This window comes from Dermacentor silvarum, chromosome 4 (assembly GCF_013339745.2).
Source record: "Dermacentor silvarum isolate Dsil-2018 chromosome 4, BIME_Dsil_1.4, whole genome shotgun sequence".
NCBI classification, from domain to species: Eukaryota; Metazoa; Arthropoda; class Arachnida; order Ixodida; family Ixodidae; genus Dermacentor; species Dermacentor silvarum.
In genome coordinates, this window is record NC_051157.2 from 6,983,397 (window position 1) to 7,006,144 (window position 22,748).

General features: G+C 48.8%; 1 protein-coding gene across 3 annotated transcripts in view; it reads left to right on the forward strand.

Annotated features, from left to right (window-relative positions):
• The window catches only part of LOC119449375 (coronin-7-like), a 124,772-nt gene that overhangs the window by 72,119 nt on the left and 29,905 nt on the right, over window positions 1-22,748 (forward strand). For all 3 annotated transcript variants that reach the window (XM_037712543.2, XM_049666742.1, XM_037712544.2), the window contains exons 17-21: window positions 1,170-1,278; window positions 4,713-4,942; window positions 7,094-7,284; window positions 9,576-9,714; window positions 12,325-12,534. In XM_037712543.2, the coding sequence (XP_037568471.1) occupies window positions 1,170-1,278; window positions 4,713-4,942; window positions 7,094-7,284; window positions 9,576-9,714; window positions 12,325-12,534 (879 nt within the window). The remainder of the gene's footprint in view (window positions 1-1,169; window positions 1,279-4,712; window positions 4,943-7,093; window positions 7,285-9,575; window positions 9,715-12,324; window positions 12,535-22,748) is intronic.

Below are 22,748 nucleotides of genomic sequence, written 5' to 3' on the forward strand. Positions count from 1 at the left end.
CAAAATCCTCCATTAAAGTGAAACCAGCACGATGGAAGCCGCTGACATTACCAAGCTCTACTAGCACGGCGCTACTGATGATGAAGCAGATGGTGCTTTGATGGAGTTTCTCAGGGCCAATAGTGCTGCCTCGTTCTGCAAAGAGATCTCCGAGGCGATCGTTGTCGTGACAGATAGTGGCGTTGTGCGACGGCGGCGACCACAGCAGCAGCAGTGACCACGAGATTGACAATGGCCCCTCTTTGACCTCGATCCGAAAGTTCACCCAGAGTGCGCTGTCGTGAATTCAGTTGCTCATTGATTTTGTGCATGCTAAAGAATTGCTGCCACTGTTCGAGCATCAGCTGGATGCGATGCACACTGCAGTTGTGAATCTGAAACTACTGCAAAAGCAAGTTCAGATTCCGGACTATATCAGCGTACCTAACGCTTAATTATGCTATGTAGAGTATAAATATGCTGTTTAGAGGTATTTTTCACAGCCTACCTTCTACAAAGTCTATTCTATAGCACAAATGGCAAATTTGGGTTCGGAGCAACAAGGGTATGTTCGGCAGCTTTTCTTTACGGCAGCCCAGTTATAGTGATGATTGGTTATAACGATATATAAGTGGACTGCACTGTACAACCGACCGAAATGCCGTGGCAGTACAAAAAGAAATGAAGCATGTAGCGGCACTGAAGCAGATACTCCGGCACATTACCCAATTTCCGCATCATTCAGGTGCTGGTCGTCGGCTATGTCCTCGGCTCCAATAATGAAGGTATTTTTGTGTCAGATGCGACTTCGTTAGAATGAGGCTCAATTGTAAAGCGAGGTGAGGGAAAGCAAGAACCTGCTGTACCATTTAATTGCGACACAAAGCACAGCGCAAATGTGGTGAACATGCATAAAGCACGTGGTTTTCACTCTCACGAGTGCCACCATCACCTTGGCCTTCCTGGCTGGTGCATGAGCAGGGTGTGGATCTCATTCCACGGTGCCACTTTTGCCTGACTGTTCTGCACGTGCACATTTGCTGTTCCACTCTGTATGAGACTGGAGCAGGCTGTAAAAACACAAAGGTGAAGCAGCTGGTTACGTAAACTTGTTTTTAATCTATAGCTGTAGTGCTGAAGGAACTTTGTCTGCATTGCATATCCTGTCGCTTGTTTTGTGGTGAATCCAGCTGTCCAAGAGAGGCCGTCTACAATCTGGAGTTGTTCCCAGCCTCATCTGTGGGACCAGCATCATGGACTTTGCCTGGGACCCATTTAATAACAGGCGCATTGCCATAGGTGAGTTTATCAGGTTTATTTGTGAACCTTATGCCTTTATTGAGCCTAAGATGTAGTGACAGTCGCTGTTCAAAAAGGCATTACAAAACTGTTTAAGCCAAAGAGCCTTTTTTTTCTTTGAGCTACAGGTACAGACGCACGTGTAGAAGCAAGTACGGAGGAACAGCTCATCATGTTTCACCCTCTGCACATAATTGTTCAAATACTAGTTACACAAGGTTTGCATCATAGAATGAAAAACATGCAAAGCATTTGTGTAAGAAGTGGGGGGCAGACACTTGGTTAGTAGTGTTGCAGCCCTGAAGAAAACAAATATTTTACAGAAACCATCGACGATGATAGTCAATGTAAGCGAATAACTCGAATGAACGGACGGATTAACAAGGAAGTGAGCGACAGTGCTCCCCCTCCTTGCCGCCCATCCCCAGAACTCGATTTCCCGAGAGCATACGCCCCTTATTTGTGACAGCCGTGGAGAGCGAATGCATCCATTTCTTGCTCTTCTTGGTAGTCCACATCAACACTGTCAGCGCTCGGCGTAACGCTCGCCTGCGTCTGTAGTGTATACAGCAGAACCTTGTTAATACGTTTTGGAAAAAAATGGTGGAAAACAACCGTACTAACTGGGAAAACATATGATCCAAATTTACTGAAAAAATTTGACAGGCTGAACTGTAGTAGACATGCACGTAATGCGAAGCGTCGTGTGTATCGTTGCAGCGTGAGATGCCGATGCGCGTCTAACTGGTGGTGCTGCGGTGGCCCAAGACATGTTTCGTTGTTTTTCTATTGCGTAGGGTTTATTGTGCTCATTGTATAGGTGACGTGACATAAGTCTTAGGATTTAAGCATTTTGGTGATGCTCATTGCAGGTAAGACTCAATTCCAAGGGTGAAAGACAGTAGTTTGCAATGAAGTGAATTTTGGAGCGGACAAAATATTTTGTCTCCAATGAACGGCTCTTCCGTTCTTCTTGCTTACAAGGTGACCAACTAAATTGCTTTCTTGCAAACATACACTCCTTCCACACGTCTATATTCTCTCTGAAACATTGAGAGGTAGGCTCTGGATTAGAAAATAAGTCACGTGATGATTAAGCTCGCTGAATTTTAGAGTGTGAAATTGGACAGTATTGTTTAGTTCAATGCATTTCTTCTGAATATAATACAATGTGCCTCTTGAAACTGGAAATTAATAGAGTACACTTCTGTTAATCCGGTTAATTTGATCCTGAATGAAGCTCCTTGCCGGTGCCCGTGCATTTCTCTCAGCCCAAGCCTTTGTTATTTTGATCCAAAAATTGGCCTTTACCAGATGCCCCAATAGTGACAGATAATTCGAACTTGACCAGTCAGCACGCATGCCTGACCCTTATGGTTACCCCAATAGTGACCCCTTTAGTGGAAAAATCTGTGTCGGAGCTTAGGGGACAGTGAATGCGTTGAACACACTTCATCTCCCTTTATAAATGCCTATTTTCTGCCTTCCCTTGGAAGATTTCCAAGCCATAACTGTAGCTCACAATGTACAATTATGGTATTTACTCGATTCTAATTACCCACATCGTTTTTTTTTTCCCCAAAAAAAATTGGCTGGAAAGTTGCCTGTACAGTGCAATCAGATTTGAAACCAAAACCACCTTGCGGCGTTCATATGCTTTACTGCATAACAAGTATCCATTACAGAAAAGCTGAGTGTAGGAAACCGGCTGCCATTGCGTAACGCATATTAGGCCTTATCCCCCCTTCTTTTTTGTTTTATTGCGAGAGCAATTATATGGACACTTCAACCGGATTTCTGCCGTCGCCGTCGCCGTGAGGTTCCGTATAGATAAAATCTTCGCCGCGCGCCGTATGCCCCTGCGGAAGCGTGCGGGGACGCGCGCTATCACGGAGAGCGAACGCACTCAATCTCCCACGCACAAGCAAGGAAGCGGAAAGCCAGCGCCGGAGGGAGAAGGGGGGGGGGGGGCACTTCTCTGCCAACAACCGCGCTCGTCGCTCGTCCGTACAGTCTCTTATCTCTCCCACGCGCAAGCAAGGAAGCGGGAAGCCAGCGCCGGAGGGAGCGGGGGGGGGAGGGTGGGGGGGGGGGCGCACTTCTACGCTGCCAACAACCGCGCTCGTCGTTCGTTCGACCGCGCCGTCTCTTATCTCCACACGGCTCTGACCTTTATGCGCCGTGCATTCGCCGCTCAGTTTCCGTTGAAGCGATAGACCGCACGTACCTTCGCCCGCTGCGCGGCGTATGCGCTCGCTGCCAGCGTTTTGACAGTCGTTGGCTGCAGTCATTCAGTGTGATCTATTCATGTTTGTTTGTGCGCGCTCACAGCACGCTTGTTCATTCAGTTAGTAATAGTCGGGCCACATTTTCCAACGCACGCTACACATGCAATGCTGCCCAGATCGGCAGTGCAGCACTACAGGTGTGTCCCTTCGCGCGCGCTGCCCACGGTAAGCGCTTCTCATCAACACCACCGTTTCACACGCGCCTTCTCGTGGTCATCGAGTCTCTCTTCATGTCGGTCTACTTACGCCGCAGCACACCTGCTTACTTAATCAGCTCATGTTTACTACAATTCATATTGCTACCAAGGCCGCTCACCTTACTTCGTATGACATTGCTGTGTTGCTATCGCATTCATTGCTTCGCCCTTAGGGCGAAACTGTGACATTTTTTTTTTGCTAAACAAATGGGTGAACCTAAGATCAACTTTTTTTTAGGAGCTTTAGTGTCATTTCTACATTAGTTTTCTACTTTAGGTACATAGAAAGAGGGTGCCAGTTTGATTCGGGGGTGCAGTGGAATAGATTGAGTAAATACTGCCAAATGAATCAGCAGTGTGTTATGGCACTTTTCTGAGTCTTCTGCGCCTAGCCACCACCCCTTTCGGCTCACCCTCGCATGCTTTCCCTCGCACCTACAGCATATGGCGAACAGCTGTGATCTTATCGCACTTCAACTTTATACAGAGCTTCATGGTGATGACAGTGGTGCGAATTCGCCTGGAATGTTCATATAGTTGATCACAATAAAAAAAAAGTGCGAGCCCACCTGCATGCCACACACCTTCGCGACACTCACCTTTGATCAGCACACCTCGCACGGCACACCTTCATTGCAGTGTCATGCCCTCTCGCACGTCTCTCCGTCTCCCTTCCCTTTCGGCACTGTTGGACTTGAGTTTCGGAAGAGTGAAAGGGGGACGGGAGAAAGGCGCGCAAGGCTGGTGATCCGGCGAAATCCTCCCCAACCTGGTGCACGACACCAAGACGGTTTTTCAAAAAGATTGCTCTTTGTCACTGACATTTATTCTTCTTCATACTGTCCTCATCACCCAAAGAGTTGGGCTCGTTTATTGAGCTGGTTCTTTTTTTTCCTGGTGGTGTAACGGCTTATAGCAATGGCTAATTAACTTGTCGTCATGTGTGCAGCGTGCGACGATGGCCGAGTGCGTGTATGGACTGTTCCTGAGGGTGGCCTGCATGAGAGCCTGACGGAGCCAGACTTTGAGCTGAAGGGCCACACCGAGAAAGTCCACTTTGTCAAATTCCATCCGTCAGCTGCCGGAGTGCTGGCCTCAGGCTCCCATGACCTGACTGTGATCATCTGGGATATGGAGACCCGCGAGTGCAAGATTTGCCTCCAAGGTCATATGGACCAGGTATTGCTGCCACTTGAAGTGCGAATTTTTCATGTCTTTTGAATTTGGTAAATTATTGTGATGCACGATGTCACATTTTTTTAATATCGATTTCAGCACCGAATAACCAAATGCACAGGCATTTATGTACACCGTTGTGATTATTGTAAACATGTTGACTCTGCTACAGGATTTATTAACGGTTAGTGTTAGCCATAGGTGCAGTCACGTCTGGTCGAGTGCAGAGCAGCTGAGCAGGAGCAGCCAAGACCCAGCCCAGCCAAACGCAAGCGCGAGCTGCAGCGCTGGGACGTCTGTCCCCTTCCTCTTCAGCGGACAAGCGGCAGGAGCGATGCTCGAGCTCTTCATTACAATTTCCCCGGGAGAGAAAAGTCGCCATCCTGGCGACTTACGATGAAGATACGATAACGGGATCGTAGTAGGGTTTGAGACGGCTGATGTGTACGGTGTCGCGACCGCGACGGCGCATGTCGTCATGTGGCACGAGAGGCTCGATCTCGTAGTTGACTGGAGACATGCGGTCAACTATGCGATAGGGCCCATGATATAGAGCCAGAAGCTTCGACGAAAGACCTGGGGCGTGGGGTGGAATCCACAGTCAAACAAGGGAGCCGGTATTGAATGTTGTCGTGGTTAAGCCATTTTCGTGTCTATTCTGTGTTTCGTGTCTATTCTGGGGGGGGGAGTTCGCGTGGTTTGCATGGTTTGCGTGGGAAAGTACTAGCTCCGGCGCGCCAGCTGTGTCTGCCATGTTGCTGTTACGGTGGCAGTTCCCAGAGATCGAGCTAAGCGCCACGCGCGAGCTGGGGGACGAGGCGCGGGAAGGCACCTCAAATCCCCGCAGCGTATGTTACAAAAGGGAGAACCATGTCCCAGTTGGAATGGTTCGACGCGACATACGTAGTGAGCATTTCGCCAAGAGTGTGGTTGAAGCGCTCAGTTTAAATCTGTTAGTTTGTGGGTGGTATGCCATCGTTGTGCGGTGAATTACGTGACACTCGGTGAGGAGGGACTTCGACGACTTTGGACAGAAATACACGCCCTCGGTCACCGAGAAGTTCGCGCGGCTCACCGTGTCGAAGCATGAAATTGCGTAGAATAGAAGAAAGCAACCTCACATGCTGTAGCAGCAGGAAGGGCTGCTGTCTCAACATAGTGGGTGAGGTGGTCGACGCGAACGATGATCCATCGGTTTCCAGAGGTGGTGGACGGGAGCGGGCCGTAAAGGTCGATGCTGACACAGTCGAAAGGTCAGATCAGCTTCATCTAATAGAAGCGCTTCCTGTGTCCACGTGGCAGCAGTGGCAAGTCGCGATGCTAGTTTTTGCTGCTTTATATTCACTTCTTTTGCTTTTATTCTTGCATGTCAAAATATGGCGCTACGGCTATCTGAAGCTCAGATATCTCTTATTTTACGATGGTCCAAAAATGCCGGCGTTGCATCAATGAAAAACTGCGTGCTCTGTGGTGCGATGGTGACTCTTGGCGCCCAATTTCCTACCCAATTTTCGTCGCCAGTGCACTAGAAAAGTGTGATTTTTTCAATTTCGGCATCAATTTTTTTTCTAATATTTCACCACGTGATGAAGGAACACCAGAGGATTGCTAAAAAAACAAAGAAATTATGACCAAACGATCATTCTAATTGCTTAGTACCTCTTAAAGGGGTGGGCACTAAACCTGGAGTGGTGGACAGTCAACCAGAACTATGGGATGTGAACTTGCGCTGTGGGGGGCATTTCCACTGTCACCCACTGTCGAGAGAACCCTGCATACGCATTACTAAAACTGTTTTACAGCTGCACTCACAGTGAATGAAACGGTAAATGGCTACCTGTGCCCATGGGCAGCACAGTACTCCCTGAATTTATTATTTCGTCACAGCTAGATGACCTACTGCTGTGAGGCCATACCTGAAGAGGAGACAAAGGTGACAATGATGTTGCCATGATCTTGTGCTTCTCTTGTGTTTTGCTGTGTTTCAAGTGAACCTTCTAACTTATGAAACGAAGGTCATCTATAACTAAATCGCAGCGAGTCTCCAAAGCATGTGCCTTTGTGCGCTTCTCCTAAAGAGCAGCACAGATGATGAGCATACCAGTGTAGATACCTCTGCTTGCCTAATACTCTTCTCTTCTGCCATGCGGGCAGATTTTCAGTTTGGCATGGGATCCAGACGGTGTCTTGTTGGCCACCTTGTGCAAAGACCAGAAGTTGCGTGTGTACGACCCACGGAGGAGTGAGCTGCCCCTGCGCGAGGGCCTCGGGCCGACCGGCACTCGAGGAGCTCGGGTCACCTGGGTGCTCGGAGGAAGCCACCTGGTCACCACTGGCTTTAACAAGTGTGCTTCATTTCTCTGCTCCGCTCATCTATGAGAGTGCTGGCAGTTGGTCCTGCATGCCACATGGTCTTCCTTTTGGAAGTGGTAGAATGGCTGCGTTTAGTGAAACTGGACAGACAGACAGGCCATGAGTTAGCACTTGCACCCAGTGAAGCTGGCCAACAGGCCAAAGGGGGAACCCCACCTCACTGACACATGCGCTGCATACACACAATGAAGAAATGCAGATTGAGCAATGAGTGTGTATTATAAATTATGCATTATTTTTGTAACAATGTTAAAGTGTAAGCAAATGAATTGAACTGATATCTGCAGAGCGTAGATTTGACCAAAGAAAAGAAAGCTCTGCAGCTTCCTTTCTGAGAAGCCCGTATATGCTGTGCAGGGGTTCTCTGGCGATTAAGGAAGCCCCGTTGACCTTAACCGAGTGCTGAGAAAACACACCTCCTTTGTTCTGCTTCTGCAATGCCTCTCAGTCAGTGTCACAATGAATCAGTCCTGCAGATTGCTTGGGCTTGTTTGATTATTCGGCTGCCTGCTCAATTGTGCTGCCAAGCACTAGGCCACAGGTTCAGTGCCTGGCCACCATGGCTGCATTTGGATGGAGGCAACAAAGTTTCTATACTGATGATATTAAAAGTAACAAAATTTATTTTACAAGAATGCCAAGTTGGGCTAGTTGGTGAAACATTGACACTCTTGAAAAATGGCACACCCAACATGACGTCATCACCAGAAGAAGCAGCACCTCTGTTGTCCACCTTCCTGTGGTCCTGTTGCGACTACTGTTTTTTAGAAAGTCTTTCCAATTGGTTGTTTCCAGATTGTCTGATTATATGATTATTTGGACACATTTGAGTCCCCCTCTATATGCAAAAGCTCATTTGGTGACTGTAACGGAAATGAGAACAAAAACAGGCACACATGTCAAAAATCTTTTAAACAGGTTAAAAGTGTTAGAGCCAATCTCAGGTTTGTTGCAATAATGTTGAGCCTGAATTTATTAACCCTTTAATGCCAGTTGTGGCGAATTCACGGCATACCAAATAAATGCAGCCTATGCCCTGGGAATATGGCTCAAGTTCCTGTTGTCACGCATTCGTGCAGCAGCTCTGACATGCGGCTCTGACATGTGACATGCCATCTAGTAGCAGCAGCCTGGTGTGCACTGCCTAGTTTAGCCTGCGTTAGCACTGACGGCACTGGCCATGCCAACCGTGCAAAGCCATCGTTGCAAAGTGCGATGTGCACCTTTGTCTGAACTAAACTGTCAACTGTTTTCAGTATTTTCACCAGCCTTAGGTTACCAGTAAAAGTCGTGTCACCCATTCGGTAAATATGTGGTCATCTTTAGTGCAAAATACACAGTTTTGTGCAAGTTAAGTCAGGAAGGGTCTCAAACTAATTTTTTTGCTTGCGATATGTGTGAAACTTTTTGTTTTTTGTTGCCTATCTGTCGGATGTTGTGAATTTACGACATACCCCAAAATTAATGGAAAATTCAGTCATCACACAAAATATTGGTGGCATTCGATTAGGAGGGCTAAATTATGGCAAAATCTCTTGCAACAACTTTTTCTGCCACACCTTTTATAATTCCACCATTAAATGGTTAAAATGTTCTTCCATCTAAAAATTCCTTTAAGCTGTCTGCAGGTACTTTAAGTTTCAGCGCTGGCAGAGGTGAGAATTCGTAATCATAATTACCTCATTACTTCTCATTAAGCTGTGACCGGTGCATTACCTTGACAACTATAGAAAAGTATTTTTTGTTTACTGTTCACTCATTGGCACTCAGACGTTGCATCAATATTGCATTTTGTTGTCTATTTTGTAAAAAGTAAATTCTGTGCAATATTGCATAGATCTCTTTTTCCTTACAATTTTACATGAAAATCGCTCTAAAAGGGCAAATTATCTCTTTCTGGAACATTGCTGGTTCAGCCTACATGTGATATTAGCATGGCAGCAGTCGCATGGACACACACGGATGCACACACACACACACACACAGGTGTTGTTCAAAGGAAGCGTGTCTTGGTAGTTTGACCTACATGCATATTGATAGAATGTGTTAAAAGATTCTGTTGCCAAACAGTGTGCAGGCAAAGCTAGCTAGCTGTTGTCATCATGCCCTCTTAGCAGTAACTGCGGCACATAAAAAGCCCATGCGCTGTCATGCCAGGGCAGAAACTGCCTTCGCATTTAGCACTCGTGAGGTGTGTTGTACATGTAGCACTCTTGTGAATGACCAGTCATGCCTGCAGCGATGACCTTGCTCCTTTTTGCAGAGTCTCTGAACGGCAAGTCAGTCTCTATGAGGCCAGGTCGCTCTCTGCCCCCCTGACGACAGAGGGCATCGATGTCAGCCCAGCCATACTGATTCCCTTCTACGATGAGGACAGCTCCACACTGTTTCTCACTGGAAAGGTGTGCTTTGCTTTTTCTTCATGCAGAGTGGAGACCATGTGGAATGTGTGTGCCAACCTCGGCTCCTTTGGTGCCACCACATGTTCGATGATGAGTCCTTGTGGGCAGTAACCTGTGTTTGTTGGCCTAATAAATCACTGTACGGCATAGGAAGCACAGGCAGAGGGGACAGCGTATTGTATATATGTATATATGTTTCATCATTCATTGATGGCATTTATATGTTTGGAGTGAATGCATCGCTACTAAAGTTGCTGCATTTAATGTTGCACCTAAACAATTTTACTCCCGATCTCTTTGTATTGTCATCCAGACTCAGGCTAATGTTATCCTGCATCACCACAAATAAATGTTTTCCTCTTCTTCTTCCATAACTACGTTCTGTCCCGTTCATGCTTCCCTGTGTTTAATACAGTAGAACCCCGCTGTTACGTTCCCGGGTGCTGCGTTTTCCCAGCTGTTACGTCGTTTTCGGCCGGTCCCGGCACAGCTCCCATAGAACCCAATGCATTGGTAACCCCACTGTTACGTCGCAACTGTGGGACCGTTCCCGCATCATACGTTGCGAACTGCCACACCGCGCCAGCCCGAGCGGCCATTTTGACTTTTCATGTTGCTTGGCTTGGTTGCTAGACGATGGCATTGGCCGCCCAAAGTTCCGGGGGCGACACTTATTACGTATTTTCGGTTTCCGCCAGCAAAAGTATGGCCTTTGAGATCCGCATTTGCTATCTAAAGATGGTGTCTATGACGCGTTGCGGCCCTAAAATTGGTTTTGGCTCATAGATGTTCCGTATAAAGTCCAAGGGCGATAACGCTGTCGCCGCGCGCCGTATGCTTTCTTCCGCGCGCGAGACGCGGTCGTCGGCTCCCCTCGCACGCTTTCACTCGTACATACAGCATACGTCGCCGCGCGCCATATGCTTTATGTGCGAGTGAAAGCGCGCCGTATGCTGTATGTACGAGTGAAAGCGTGCGAGGGGAGCCGATGACCGCATCTCTTGCACAAAAGAAAGAAAAGCAGGGAGGAAGCGCGCCTCCTTCCGTTGAATCGAGGCACCGGCTGGGAACGAGGGGGGAGGGATAGCTGGCAGCGTTGTGCTCTGGCATCATACTGCGCGGCGGCGCGCGGTCGCGTGGCCCGTATCTTGAAAGCGATCTGCGTGGGGGCAGAGTCTACGCAGTGTAGGTGCGTCGGCGGCTCGTAGCTTCGTGCGTGCTGCGTGTTCTCGGCGCTCATTTTGCGTTGAAGCGATAGACAACAGTACGAAAGTCACTTCGCTCGCTTCTGCAGCAGCGCTTAAATTCCTCACGCCAGCGTTCGACAGCGCGTGTCCGCGCTCATTGAGTGTGATGTGTTCATGTTTGCCTGTGGGCGCTGACACCATCTTTGTTAATTAGTTAATAAGTGAATGTTTACAAGTTTATACGGACGATAAAACTACTATTCTTTGTATAGCTCATCGCAATCGATACTTCGGCTGTCGGGCGAAACTACTTTTTGTCACACGTAAGAATTAAAATAATATTGTGTGCAGTCCAACACTACTCCCATTTCTCAATTAATCCTGTTTCCCGGCTCTTGCATTTCCCGGCTCTTACGTGTTTTTTTACGGTCCCGCGAAAAATGTAACAGCGGGGTTCTACTGTAACATGCCATGTAAATTTCTCTTTTCATGTCGCATTTACTGTTTCGAGTGTGGTGCTAGGCCCATAGAATTATATTTATTGGGTGGTTATTAACAAACATTTAACAGCAGCAGTGTAGTGATCTTGCCATGTCCACAGCTTGTGTGCATAGTTCCTGCTATAATACCCATAGTGCTCCTCATTACCCAACTATTCCATTGGCCAGGTATATTGTATTGTGTTCAGTGCATTCTTTAAATAGCCACTTTTTCTGTTTTTTTTTTTTTTTTACTGCCTGTGCTATTGTAGTTTGGGAAAGATTGATTTCTTGGGTCAATCTAATGCGTACAAGAGAAAAAATCCATTACATGGCAATGAAATGTTTGCAACCATAGCTGCCATTGAATCTGCTGAAGGCTACAACTACTGACAGCCCTTTCAACAGTGACAGTGTGGTGCAGATAATGCTGAAATGAGCCTATGTGATGTAACTAATGACAATATGTGAAGCAGGAAGAGACCAATAGCAGACAGTATTCTGTCTTGTTCATCCCAGAATAAAGCAGCAGCAGAAGCCTGACTGGAGATGCACTGCTGTTGGCATATGTACAGTTTGTGCTGCTTTTATCCAAGATTCAGCCCAAATATTAATCCTGTTGCACTGTAAATGGGAGTTATATTTCAAACTGAAGCCATTGCTCAGATCAGGTGCTATGCTGCACACTAGATCTTGCGAAAGGAGAGGTATCTCTGAAAGTGGTCAACTTAATATACGATGTCTGGTCCCTTTCTGCTTTCAGTTGTAGCATCAATTGCATTGTACCCACTCCGTCACCATGCCATATTATCGAGAGTGGTCTTTCAAGTTGCACTAGGGCCATAGAGATGCACATAATGCCCTTACTAGAACTTCTGTTGATGAAGATTCTATGACCGCAAGTAACGGCATCAGAAAAGTTCATTCCATGCTGTGTTGTGCAGGGTGACTCGACCATCTTTGCATTTGAGGTTGCCCTGGATGCCCCGTACCTGTTCCCACTGTCGCACTACAAGTGCGCAGGTGGACCTCACCAGGCTGTGGCCTTTCTGCCCAAACTGGCCTGCAGTGTGGCTGATGTGGAGTTTGCTCGTGCCTTTCGGCTCACCACAAGCAATGTGGAGCCACTGTCATTCCGTGTGCCAAGACTCCGGGTCAGTGCCCTGCCATGACTAGGTGGTATATAATGTACAGGGGTGGAACTCCTGCGCCAATTGCGCCATTTTGTTACAAACGCAAATTCCTGTGCCAAACTGCGCCAAAACACAGAAATTTACCGAAATTGCACCGTGCTGCGCCAGAACGGCTTTGCCATGTGTGTTCCGGATTTGTGCTCCGAAAAAGAGTGCAACCATTCACATTCTGCAATACACACGACGGCGTCTCCCACACAGTCTCTCGTAATTTTCGCGCTTATAACACGGGACTTTACGGCGTTTCTGGCAAGTGGATGGTGCGCGCGGTCACTCCCGGTTTTTGTTGCTGCTGTATAACGGCCAGGGCGGCTGTACTTAGAGTGTACTGGAATACGGTTGAGCGGGCTGAGCGGCGCGGCACTCCCTAGCTGATGCGCAAAACAACGTAAAGTAAGCTGAGGGCACTGCAAGCGAACTAGAAATTAGGGAGGCACGCGCTCCAACGGGTTCAGTGGGCGGGCGTCTCTGTCCCCAGGATTGGTATAACTCGGTACCATTCCAATCTGTCTGTATGCCCATATGGGCGAGGCCTGAGCCATTTCAACTTATTACGACGCGCTAATGGTGCAGGGTGCGTACAGGTCCTTGAAATCCTTGAAAACCCTTGAAATTGAAAAGTGCGTTTTCAAGGCCCTTGAAAGTGCTGGAATTTTTTTCCTTCCTTGAAAATCCTTGAATTTCGTGAGCACTGCACTCTGATATTGACATTGCGACCTCCTTTCTGTGATAAATCGGCGTTTATCTGACAAACTGAAACAATACGCTAGCGCGAGCACACATGGTTCCGTTTTGCAGAACTGCACGGAAAAAATAAGAGGCCTCACCACGTACGTCAAACCACGAACGGAGCGAGAGACCCGTGCCGTGCTTCGGTGCTGGCTTGGGACTGGCAGTGTTTACGGTGCTTTTCTCACCCTATCGTTCGTTTCACTCCTCGCCCGTTGGTCTGCCTTGTCCCACTTTCACTCTTGCGTGCGAGGTGAAGCTAAAGAGAGTGGAGCAACTTTACCACTGATGCTCAGTGCCTTTGGATGGAGGTTTTGTTATAATATTATTTATGATAATATAAGTGCAATAACATTACCGTATTTTCCGGTCTATAAATCGCACCTTTATATAAGACGCACCCCCCTCAAAACGTCAGTTTTTCAACAAAAAAAAGAAAATGTTATATAACTCACACCGGTGTATAAGACGCACCTGTTCTTTCTGTAAGCACTTTAAAAATGTTACAGTGATGTTTCGCTCCGTGAACGTGCATCACGCGCAAGCGTATCATCATGGGTGCCATATATTTCTACTCCAGGCGCATTTCTGCCGTTGTGCTTGTCGCGATGTTCCGTATAAAGTCCAAAAACGATAACATCGTCCCTGCGTGCCTTACGCTGAATGTGCGAGTGAAAGCGTGTGACAGTGAGCCGAATCGCGCACAAGGGAGGAAAGCAGAAAGGCAGCCCGGGAGGGAGGGGGGGCTGCCTGTACCCTCGCAGCAACTGCGTAGTTTGCACAGTGGTGCGTGCCGTATCTTGACAGCGACCTGCAGATGCGACGACTTCGGGGTCGATCGACTCGCGGTCGGCCTACCGCTGCTTGCCTTGCGGCTCCATCCTTCTCGCATGGTGCTCGGGAACTTGATCACGAGAATCCAGCACCTCGATAGCATGCACAGAACCCGTAGCAATGAGGTCAACCAGCGCACTTCGCGTGGCCATAACATTGGATCCGATTTTGAAGGCAGTTTTTCAGAAAAAAAAACCTACATAGGTCGCACCGTTCTATAAGATGCACCGACGAAAAATTCAGGAAAAAAAAAACGCGTCTTATGCACAGGAAAATCCGCTATGCCGAATGTTTTGGAAATGTTTGATGAACCAACCCAGCTAATACTGCAGAAGCCTGAGCACCTGTTGTGAGTATTCGTTGTGTTAACTTTTAAGATTGCGGACTTGAGAAATGATCAAGACAAGACATGCTTTACACAATTGCAATATACATCTATTTGTTATAATGGATGTGTAGCAAGACTACACTGAATGGTTTGGAAATGTTCGGTAAACTTGTCCAGTTAATACTGGAGAAGTCAGAGTAGCTGTTGTGAGCATTCATTGTGTTTTGTGAACTTTTTTTGGTATTGTTGAGAACTCGCAAGAAGATCAAGGCTTGACATTATTAATGTCATTGGGATATACATTTATTTCTTTTTATTTTAGTGGAATAGCCCTATGCTGATTATTTTGAATATTTGTGATGAGCTTTACCCAGTCTATACTGGAAAATTTTCAGCCGCTGTTGTAAGCGTTCATTTTGTGTTGTGATCTTGAGAAGTTATCAAGGCTAGACTTTTTTAATTATAATTGTGACATACATTTATTTATTATAAGTGCAATAAAACTAGTCATTTTTGGAAATGTTAGAGTAAAGAAACCCTACTTCAGATGCCGTTTTGAGACCTTGAAAAACCTGTGACAGGTCCTGGAAAGTCCTGAAATATCCTTGAATTTTTGCCTTGGAAACCTGTACGAACCCTGTGGTGGATTTGGAATAAAATGTCGCAGTTTCGCCCGAAAGGCGAAGCATCGATTGCGATAGCAAGTTAGTAGACAGCTATATGACGTAAGGATATTAGTTTTATCGGCCGTATAAACTTGTAAACATTCGCTTGCTAACTCAATTAGAAAACATGGTGTCACGTGCGCTCAAGAAAACTCGAACATATCTCACTCGTTGACCACGGACACTTGCTGTCAAAATACTGGAGTGAGGAAACGTGGCAGCAGCAGCGAGTGAATTGAACTTCGTGCTGCCTGTCGCTTCAATGCCAAGTAAGCGGCGGCGAAAACACAGCGCACACGAAGCTACTAGCACTCGCGCTTCGACCCTCTCGCAGATCGCGTTCAAAATAGGGCCAGCATGGCTGTGCCATACGCAGCAGCCACCAGTGTAGAAAGCCCCTTCCTCTCCCCCCCCGGTGCCTTGCGCGCTTTCCTCCCATGTGTGCGCGATTTTGAGCTGTCATCGTTGGCTCATCCTTGCACGCTTTCCCTGGCACATACAACATACGGCGCGCGGCAATGTAGAATGTTATCGCCGCTGTGCTTTACATGGAACATCACGGCGCCAACAATGGTAGAAATGCGCCTGGAGTGTACATACAATTGCTATCGCAATAAAAACACACTGGAATGGTTTTACGTTATACCAACCCAAGGTCGATTCTGGCTCTCTGGGTCTTAGGTGACATGATCACCCAGAAATTACGTTACATTTGAAAACATTTTCCACTATCATCATGACTGTCAGCGCGGGAATATATACAGCTAAACCTGGATATAACGAAATTGACAAATTCCCGAAAAACTTCGTTATAAAGAGGATTTCGTTATATGCAGGTTCGGCACGAAAATTCTAAAAAATAAACGTTTACCGTATTTACTCGATTCTGACGCGTCCTCAATTGTAACACGCACCCGTTTTCCGTTTTCGTCGAAGCACTCATCCTCGGAATGTCACACCAGATACCGGATGCGTGGAGGCGTGTCGTTTCGCACAAGCGCGAGGCATCGGAAACGAAGAGCGAGCGTCACGATGGCGTCGTATAGTGTTACAGTAGAACCTCGCTGTTACGTTCCCGGGGGCTGCGTTTTCGCGGCTGTTACGTCGTTTTCGACCGGTCCCGACACAGCTCCCTTAGAACTCAATGCATTGGTAACCCCGCTGTTGCGTCGCAACTGTGGGACCGTTCCCGCATCATAGTACATTGCGAACTGCCACCCCGCGCCGGCCCGAGCGGCCATTTTGACTTTTCATGTCGCTTGGCTTGGTGGCTTGACGATGGCATCGGCCGCCCAAAGTGCCGGGGGCGACAACTATGACGTATTTTCGGTTTCCGCCAGCAAAAGTATGGCCCTTGAGATCCGTATTTGCTATATAAAGATGGTGTCCATGACGCGTTGTGGCCCTAAAATTGGTTTTGGCTCATAGATATTCCGTATATAAGGGTACGGCCACGCTAGCGACAAAAAAAAAAAAAAAAAAAAGCGCGCATCATGCAGCGAGCGGCAAGTTGCCGCGCGTCAGCGCCTTGCCGCGAGCCCACCGTGGCACGCGCGTCTTGCCGCGCGGCAGCGCGATAAGATCTCCCGCGCTCTCCGAACGTGCGAGCAACACCGCGAGCGCTCGTTGTTTCATGCGAGAGACGACGGTCGTCGATTGAAAACCCGGCGCAAACCGGCGGCATTCCGGTTGTGATGGCTCCAGGGGCGTAGCCAGGGGGGGGGTTGGGGGGGTTCAAACCCCCCCCCGAAATGTTTTGCCCCCCCCCCCCCCCACTTACGCACCCTTTGTTCTCGTCGCTTCGCGCTGACATAATTCAAGAAACCGGTGCTACTATCACAATTTCATACCTGGGCACTTCCGTTTGGGTTGGTAATTTACAGCGAATCATGTCTGCATATGGAAAAAACTGTCACGGTGTTTGTCAAGGCTTTGATACTCTGTGAAGTTTTGGGCGAGAATGTGGCGGCCGCATTCTGAAGCAACAAACGCGCAACAAATGAAGCAACAAATGCGGCAGCCGCATTTCAGATGAAGGCGAAAATGCTCGAGGCCCGTTTACTTAGATTTAGGTGCACGTTAAAGACCCCAGGTGGACGAAATTTCCAGTGTACATTTCCGCCGCTTCCCTTCAGGTGCCGGTTAGGCAGCGCTCGCGCAGAATCTTATTAAGGCTCATTTACACCGGCGACTGACAGTGGTCGCAAAGCGACCAGTCGCAAATGGTCGCAAATGGTCGCTTTTCTCGAAAAGCGACTATTTTGGGCCAGTCGCTCGCTGCTCGATTTTTCAGTCGCGTGACCGTGGTCGCAAAGCTGCTCAACCAATCAGCGCCGCGCCGAAAGTGATATTTGTCTTAATCCGGTGCCCTCCACGCCAAATGCAATGTCCACGCCACCATGTGCAGAGTACAGGTGTCTTGTGATGCTGGGACGCAGCAGTTGCAGCAACGTGTCGAATGTACGCGGTCGCATTCGCTGGAAGCTAAACAGCAGGAAAAGAAAGCACAACACAGATCCTTTTTCCAGCTGTCGTTCGTTGGATGAGTACGCCACCCAAAGGTGAACAGCGGGTGAACTTTAATATTATGCACCGAATCCCACGCAATGCGAACTAGAAATTACAACTTGCTCTCGATAATACTCGTTGTCATGCGCGCACAAAGTTCGGGCAGGAGGCGGCTTGCGTGGCCGGCCACTTCACGCCAGCGGAGGCACGGGCGCACCCACCAGCGTCGCGTTTTTTTCGGAGGCTTCCGCGCTGCGAGGGCTGACACCACGGCAGAGCCCATCAGCACAGTGACGACGTCTTCCTCTTCGCTAGCATCAAAATCCATGGCTATTGCCGGAAGGCGAAACCACAGCGAAGTGCGCGAACTGCGTAGATCCCTAGAATTCTCGCTGAAGAACGACAACATCCGGGATTGCGACTTGGAGGTCGCGCTCAGCCGGGCTTGCCGGTGTGAACATCAGTCGCCTTCGGTCACTTTTTGGTCACCAGTCGCAAATGGTCGCGCGACCTCCTCAAGTCGGTGTGAATGAGTGTCTGCGCGCGAAACGTCTCTTGTTTGCGATTGCGCCCCTACGGAAGGCTGGCAGTTAACTGTTGTGTTGCTGAATCCCCAAACCAGCAATTACGGAAGGCTGGTAGTTGCTGTTCTGTTGTGGAATCCCAAACCAGCAATGTACACATGAAGGGGTTGATGCCAGCAGTGAAATTCCACCGACTCGCAACAGAATGCACGAAACAGACAGCCGACAAGCATGGATTACTGCTGTGCGCAGTACAGCGTAAGTAAACTCTTGTTGCAGGCGCTGACAGTTCTTGTCGGAGTTCACGCGTCCTGAGAAATTGATTATGTGCACTATGCACTACACAAGACCGTAGTTCATTCCTGCATCACTAGTACACCAATCAGTCGAGATTTTGTGAGTTACAAGGCAGCTTCCTGTTTGCACCGGCGTAAGTGAAGCAGAAATGAGTTGCACGCACTACTTAAAATGCGTACACATGCCATATCTATGCTGTGCGGTGAAATATTCTGTACAATTCTGAATCTGTTGACGTAAAGGCAAATGACGGCTGCATGCTCGCACACAGCGGAGGACACAGCGGCCCGTGCACTTGCCGCAGGAAATGCAGCCCTCTCGTATGAGGGAGCAGGGCGACAAAAGCTTTGAAAAAAAAAAAAGCATTACGCGTTTTTGCGCGTATTTAAGTTTTCTAGCGCAAAGACGCAGCGAACAAGCTATTGCTATGGGTGTAGGTATAGCCTGGTCACTCGTGCATTTTCACGTGTATAGCCGTCCTTGACTTGTTAAACGCACTTCGCCCTTACGAGGACGACGCCATCTACGCTTAACGGAGATTAACAATTAAAGATGTCTTCTCTGATCGGGCGGGTCGTCTCAATGATGCGTTTTCGAAGACTGGTCCATTCAGTGGCGCGATGAGAGACCGTTGCTCCAAACGCCCACTGTACCTGTCGTACTGTATTTTACGGAGCTTACTTCACTTTTTACTTAATTTCTTCACAAGCACACGCGAGGGGGGGGGTCCTATATCTTTGATATACATGTAGAGAGCCTGCTTAAACTACCGATATTTATTATCGATCACGTCACGTAAAGGAAAGCAGACGCTTGCCCCCCCCCCCCCCGGTCGGGCCAGTGAACCCCCCCCCCCCCCGAAAAAAATTTCTGGCTACGCCCCTGGATGGCTCCGTGACGTCACCGCGGTATACGGTAAATACCGCGGCATGCGGTATTTGCCGCAGAACCCATTTTGCGCGGCACGCCGCAAGACACCCGATTCCTGCCGCTTTTGCCGCGCGCGGCATGACGCGTTGCCGCGCGTTTTTGCTGCGTGTTTTTGCCGCTAGCGTGTCCGTACCCTAAAGTCCAAGGTTGATAACGCAGTCGCCGCACGCCGTATGCTGTATGTGCGAGTGAAAACGTGCGAGGGCAGCCGACGACCGCGTCTAAATCTCGCGCGCGCAAGAAAAGCAGGGAGGAAGTGCGCCTTCTTCCGTTGCGCTTGAGGCACTGGCGAGGGAGCGAGGGGGGAGGGTTAGTGGGGCGGCGCGCGATCGCGCAGGCCGTATTTTGAAAGCAATCTGCGTTGGGGCAGAGTCTAGCAGTGTAGGTGCGTCGGCGGCTCGTAGCTTTCTGTGTGCTGTGTGTTCTCGGCGCTCAGTTTGCGTTGAAGCGATAGACAACAGCACGAAGGTCACTTTGCTCACTTCTCCAGCGGCGCTTCCACACGCCGCCAGCGTTTGAGAGCGCGTGTACGGGCTCATCGAGTCTGATGTGCCACAGCGTGTACCAGCGTGTCGGCAGCATCAGCTGGAAAAGGAGAGAGTGCAGGCTTGGCGGGCTAGGCCAGCTGCAGCAAGCGGCAGGATCAGATTTGAATGAAGGGAGGGGGAAAGGTCACGCCCGCGGCGGCAAGATCGCCGGGTCGAGGGACGCAGGGCCGCCTCGCAAACGCAAGCACGCACGCACACGTGCGCTCGCTTCGCATTCCATCGCGGCGGAGAAGGTGCTTCCGGTTGCTGCTCGCGCAAAAATGACAAAATTTGGGGCGAAATCTCTAGGTGGTCGGAGGGGAAAATTCGTTATATCGAGGGGATCTCCCGCTGCCACTTCGTTACGTAGAGGTCTCAAATACATGTGCTTCTATGGAGTAACGGCGGGGAATCGAAAAACTTCGTTATATCCGGGAATTCGTTATATGGAGGTTCGTTATAAGCAGGTTTAACTGTAGTTAGATCATAATACCATCGATGTTCTTGGCTTTATAGGCAAGCATTTCTCTCGTCATTGCTGCTAGGGTTTCTGTTTTCTTGTTTTCTTGCATGTTCCTGCTAAAAAACCTTCCTGCATATTCTGTGGTGTCCGAGATATAGCAGTTTTGCAAACGCTGCCTGTCGGCTCTGCACTTCAAGCCCAATGAGGCCTTGAGGCCTATCATGTATTGGTGATGAAACTCTTATGTTGTTAAAGTATTATTATTATTATGCACTGTGCCGCCGCTCGCCGACTCATCGATATTCTAGTATATGCTAGTAAAGCGTGCTTCTACTGCACGCTTCTAATACACGCTTCTTGTTGGTTTCCTCTGTGTTTCGTTGCGGTTTCGAAGTGCGCTGCCATATTCCATTATTCCACCAAAATTCAGATCGGCCTGCTCCAAACTGCTCCAAAATGAAATTTAGCCTGCTCTTAGCTGCTCCAAAATGCAATTTTGGCTGCTCCAAACTACTCCAAAACACAATTTTACTTGCTCCAAAAATTGCTCCAAAACGACTTTGGGCAGTCCCACCCCTGAATGTAACAATGATAACGTGTAGAGTAACGAAGCTAAACAAACTTGAAGTAAATTCCTTACAAGAAAACCCCCTTCTGCCTGATGAAAGCAGCAGTTGTGCTGGGCAGTCAAATGCATTTGACCAAACTTGTGTTTCTGTTCATGGTGCTTCATTTTACACACTGCTACATTATCAAAGGAAAGACTTGGCATGTTTACACGAATCTAACGTGCACCTTTATTTCTAAAAAAATAGATCCGAAAATTGCCTGCGGGTTACATTCGGATGCGAAACCAAAACCATGTTCGCAGCATTGGCAACAGCCTACCATCAGAGCCTTCAGATGCAGTGTCATCGCCGTCACAAGATGGCAACAGAGCATGTTATCATGGAGGTTGCTGTGGGTTCGTTTTGTGTTCGACTACGATCTGGAGCGGTATTCTCGTTCAATCACTTTCAGAGATTCTATCACTTTCGCGAGATTTCACGAGTCTCGCCAAGCTCGCCATCTGTGCGCAGTGCCAGGAACACTCTCGGCTGCATACTGTGACAAGTTCAATGCAGAGTCGTTTAAATCTCTTCAAAGTGATAGTAGTCTATGTAAATGCTATCGCTCGAGAATACTCCCCCTGTGTGCTTAGTACAGTGTAGACCGCTTATAACGTAAGTTGCCGGAGTCGCGAATATCCGCACTATAAGCGGTACCGCACTATAACCAAAGCAACAATTTTCAAGGCCCGCACATATGCAAAACATGTGCACAGAGCCGCCACGCGTATGCGACAGTCGAGGAATGCGCCTAGAACGTTTGCATTCAATTTACAGTCGAATCTCGTTAATTCGAACCAAATCACGCGGCGGCGCCTCCGACCGGCATTGCTCCGGCACCGCCATAGAGTAAAAAGCTTAGGGGAGACCCCTGAATGTCGCGTGCAAACAAACAAAAAAAAAAAAAGAAAAAAACGCGGCGGACATTTCACCCTCTCTCAAAAGGCAAGGTCGCCGATTCTGCGTTGTGCCGGAACATGCGTGTACGTGCCGACGTCTCAGCCACGCGTAGAAAATGGCAGTGAACCCTTCTTTCTCCTTTATGCGCTTCCTCTACTTTCTAGTCACGTGTTGACCTTGCACGCTGCGGCTACGGCGCAGAGGACGCAGAGGGAAGCAGCGGCGCTGTCCCAGGCCGGCCAACGAAACTACCCACGCCGGCAAACGCCCGCTTTCCGATAACGGCAGAAAACGAAACTTCGGGGAGCTGGCGCCGGGCCGGCTGTAGCGGCGGCACCTGCACGGTGGCGGGCGCGCACGGTGACAGTCGAAAGTGAGGGAGCTACGAGGGAGGGCGAGGGAAGCCACCGAAGCGGCGGAGTTGCCAAGGCGAAATCCGCTTCCCTGCCGCCCTCCTCCCTCACATTCCACGATCTCCGCGTGCGCCCTTCGCCGTGCCGTGCCGGCGCCGCCCGCTCGCTCGCTGAAGTTTCCTTTACTGCCGTTATCGTGAAGCGCCGTTTCGTGGCCCTCGCTCGCTATGCGCGCCGTTTCACGACTCGACTCGCACTCAAGATTCTGGTTTCAGCCTCACTGGCTGTTCATTCGCACCACATGCCCTTCTCCTCCACTTCATCTCTTTCTTCCTCGATCACTCCTTGGGGCGCCCGTTTGAGGGGAGCGTTCGCCGTCTCTGCTGACTTCCGTACTCCCAGGCAGCCGCACTGTAACCGGTATTTCGTTTCCCGCAACTGCACTATAAGCGATACGTGTATACATGGAGTGCTATGGGAAAACTAACGGGAGTCTGAAAAGACCGCAC